The sequence below is a fragment of the Salvelinus alpinus genome, chromosome 3 (assembly GCF_045679555.1).
Source record: "Salvelinus alpinus chromosome 3, SLU_Salpinus.1, whole genome shotgun sequence".
Classification (NCBI taxonomy): domain Eukaryota; kingdom Metazoa; phylum Chordata; class Actinopteri; order Salmoniformes; family Salmonidae; genus Salvelinus; species Salvelinus alpinus.
In genome coordinates, this window is record NC_092088.1 from 42,652,681 (window position 1) to 42,656,912 (window position 4,232).

The following is a 4,232-nucleotide window of genomic DNA, read 5'->3' on the forward strand; positions in this document are numbered from 1 at the left end:
CACAAAAGCAGTCAAGCTAGCTAACTGGCTAAAGTTGGACAGCTTTCCAGCTACTCCCAGACACAAATGAGAGAACCTCACTCTGGCCATTGTACTTGTTATCTACAGCGTTAGTGACTAACTGTGCTGCTGGCAACAACTTAATTACTTGTTTTGCCTACGTTTACTGACACCTGTCAGATTCAGCGGTTTTTGGTGCGTTCGTAAATTAATCGGTTATTCTGTGATCTTGCACACTCAGACTAGAGTGCTTTGAAATCTGAGTAGATAGCCAAACCATTCATTTTCGAACGCACCCTCTAATCAGGCACAATTGAGCCAGCCAACCTGTATCATCATTTCGGGGTCCTTCCGAGTGACCAACGACGAGAAATCCTTGATCCGACCTTTTTCGTGTATGTTATTTTTGTTTAGTTAGCCAAGTAAAATGTACTACAAGTTAAATGCAGTTACACAAAGACTTATCAAATCGGCACCGAGTGCTTACAACCCACAGGTGAGAACATAAAGCATGTCTAGTAGGCAGCCAAAGATGGAAAAGTGCAGGAGTGACCGTCACGTTGTTGACCACCTGACGTTAGCTAATTTACACGGTTTAAATTTGGCAAACGCTATGTATGGATTTACACATGGCAAAAAAAATATATATATTGTTTTATAACAATTGACTGGCTTGCTTGTTGTGGTTGGCTAAGGCGACTCGACTCGACTGATAAAGATAACTAACTAACGTTAGGCTCTGCGCTAACACAGCTTTATCTAGCAACGTTAACGCTGTAGCCAAAATGTGTCCATCTGCTTTGCTTTAATTTAATTATTTATACTTGTACTTTTGATACTTAGGCACATTGTAGCAATTACATTTGTTTTATACTTAAGTATTTTTAAAACCAAATACTTGTAGACTTTTACTCAAGTAGTATTTTACTGGGTGACTTTCATTTTACTGGGGTCATTTTCTATCAAGGTATCTTTACTTTTACTCAAGTATGACAATTGGGTACTTTTTCCACCACTGCAACTTGGGTCTGTGGACTATGTCTAGTGAGTAACTATTGTTTGAATGCATATTACATGGTGTGATAGTAACTACATTAGCTATATTGTCTACGTGTTTGGGTCATGGGGTATTCAGTCTAAAGTTCTGTTGCCTCTCCAGGGATTGCGGATAACAGTGCCCACGGAACTTCCCCCAATGATATTTGCCACACCCACCAAATATGTGTCAGAGGCAGGGAACATGGTGGAGTACCTGGGACACAACAAAGTCCCTGATCTACAGAAACTCTTCCAGGTACAGACACATTTCTCTAACCTTTGTTTGACCCCTGTTTTATATATTATCGGCTTCCTAGGGTCATTGGGGTTTTAATGAAAAATTGTTAAGCTTGTGTGGCAGTTTTCCCTACTTGACCTTGGTTTGTTTGGTTCGAAGATACAACGATAATATACTCCTGTGGTAATTTACTTAGATAACCATGAACTTTCACTGCCAAAATGTATTTGCAGTGATAAAGTTAAAATCCTACTGCTAGAAAGTTATACACTCCTTCTCTGTCCCTGCAGAGATGTTGTGAGCAGTGATAAAGTTTGGACTTAAATAAACAATGACATGTCTCAGGAGTTCGAGTTGGGAATTGCTATCAGATATCTCATTCTCTTTGTACTCTCTACATTGCAGAAGTCTGATGGTGTCCCTGTGCACCTGAAGGGAGGCCTGATGGACAAGATGCTGTACAGGACTACCATGGCCCTGACCATCGGTGAGACCCTCTACTGCCTGATGGCAGCTGATGCCTGTGATCAGCTTCCTCCTCTTCAAGGGTCCAGTAGGATTCTATATCATTCAGATTAGGAGCAATAATGTGGATAGTGATTATGCTCACTGTTGGTCAAGGAAAATGATTGCTTTACCCCTCAAAAGTATATATTACACCTCCATGTCTTATTTATTGCCTAGTTTCATGTTAGGGTTCCCTTCTGCAAGATTTCATCAGACTCAAATAATCTCTCATTTGTAAATGGAGGAGAAATCTAGTATATCATTACTGCTGGCCCATCTTACTGGCTCTGTGTATGTGCGCTTGTGCGTCTACTGACGTTTCTGTAAGTTTCCTATACAACCAGTACCATTTCAGTGGTTCAATAACTACAACTGCTGATCAACAATCTAAAAAAACATCAGTCTGACCATGTTTTCTGTCTGCGCACATGTATGTGTTTGGAAAGGATTTGGAGGTCTCATCATGTATGAATTTAGGTTCTCTTTTGTTTGGATGAGAGAGTGGACAGGGCTAGCACCTTTCAAAGATAAAAATGAGGTGGTACTTCAAGTTGTGTGATCGTTAATGAGTGTCTGTAATAATACTCTGAACTCCCCCAAGTCCCTATGTTATGGCGCAGAGGTTCTGAGTTGTCATTTAGGCTGTGTCCTAACTGATAATGTTCTGTAAAAAGAGAGTGCACGCATAGTGGATTGCAAAGAGTATCCGGCAAGTCATAATTTTGTATTGGGGATAATAAAGTACATTTTGTTTGTAAAACATGAAACATTTTTGTTATCTGGTAACTAAATGAAGGGCTATCTAACTATTCTAGGAATAGCTGACCTAGAAATGGGACATTCCTCATAGCAGGATCTATGACTTTGCATGCTACTTGGACATCCTAGTTCAACTGGTCATTTATTTACCGTGTCATAGATTTCTATTCTCCAAGTCACTTCAACCCAATTAGAAATGTATATGTGAGTCTTTTTAAACTCAAAATGTAATATTTTACAAGACCTTGACGAATGGGCGGTATCAAGGTGAAGCAGAGATCTTGTTGATCGATCTTTGCTTTATTCTTGATTTTTACAATCGGTACAATAGTCAGCTAGACCTTTCCGTCATACTCTTATATATCAATATCGAAGACATTCAGTCATTAAGTGGGAATTGCCACGAGTATGCATTTGAGGTTTTATGTAATGTTGATTGACATATCCGGCCGATTGGCTCACACAAAATTATGGCAAAATTTTATCTAGCTACTTAATTCAGCTAGGCTATTATAGTTTGTGTTCATTGAAAAGTATGCTTTGGGTGGAAAATCTATTAGCAATATGTCTCTGTAGGTAATAAAGGACTAGAACTGACATGAGCAGTCAAAACTGATGTCTGAAATAGCTATTCCTAAAATGGTAACAGCCTATGTGCCTCATTAAAAACTGGGTGGTTCGAGCCCTGAATGCTGATTGGTTATGACATACCACGCGTATGACAAAACATGTATTTTTAATGCTCTAATTATGTTGGTAACCAGTTTATAATAGAAATAAGGTACTTCGGGATTTGTGCTATATTGCCAATATACCACGGCTAAGGGCTGTGTCCAGTCACTCCCCGACGCGTCGTGCATAAGATCAGCCCGTGTTATATTGGCCAGTTACCACACCCCTTTGTGCGTTATTGCTTAATTATACAATCAATCTGATCACTTCAGTCACCGAAAGCATTAGCACACACAGACAAGCTTTCTCTATATTGTGTCATCCAGCACATTGGAGTTTGACTATTAAAATCAAAACTACCATTTTGACGTGCATAAAAAGCCATAGCTACATGTGCTTACACTGTAAACACTAGAACAGTTAAGTGTGTGAAATAGTGTTTTGCTCTGTTTCTCCAAAACAGCCATTTCTCACCCAAACTCTCAGTAACCCACCAGTGACAGAGTGAACACAGACATTTTTAACTGTATTGGTGTGGGAAATGGATGCTATGAATCTCTGTGGATTGGGGTGGATGGGGAATGAAAAGGTACCCCTTAACAGAGGGACTGATAGAAGCCTGCTGAGTAATCTAACAACACTCCGTTCTGATTGTCCAATCTGTCTGGCTGTGTATCTCAGCAATAGAGAGGGAAGATGGAGAGAGAACAGCGGAAGGAAGGCCTCTGTGGAAGACAAAGCGCTAGACTACACGCTTCGTAAGCTTCATCCACAGCAAACAGCCTTATTCCTTTTATTTATGCCTGAGCATAATTTATCTGTGTGCACATCTTATGTTATCAACCCATAAATTACATGTAATTACATATTGATAAATGCTTATTAGTGGTAATCATTTATACGCAGACATACAACAGATGCTACATGTACACACGCACATATACCATTATGTTTGTGGTTCACATGGCAACAGTTGGCCAGCAGCAAACCACCCTGCATCCCACTGCTGGCTTGCTTT

The 4,232-nt window shown here is 39.9% G+C and overlaps 1 protein-coding gene across 1 annotated transcript; it reads left to right on the forward strand.

Annotated features, from left to right (window-relative positions):
- Positions 1-235: 235 nt before the first annotated feature.
- On the forward strand, positions 236-2,550 carry LOC139570738 (cytochrome c oxidase subunit 7A2-like, mitochondrial). Its single transcript, XM_071392873.1, has 3 exons — positions 236-496; positions 1,160-1,294; positions 1,682-2,550. Exons 1-3 carry the CDS (start codon positions 428-430, stop codon positions 1,853-1,855), a joined length of 378 nt encoding a protein of 125 aa, XP_071248974.1. The 5' UTR covers positions 236-427; the 3' UTR covers positions 1,856-2,550.
- Positions 2,551-4,232: the final 1,682 nt, after the last annotated feature.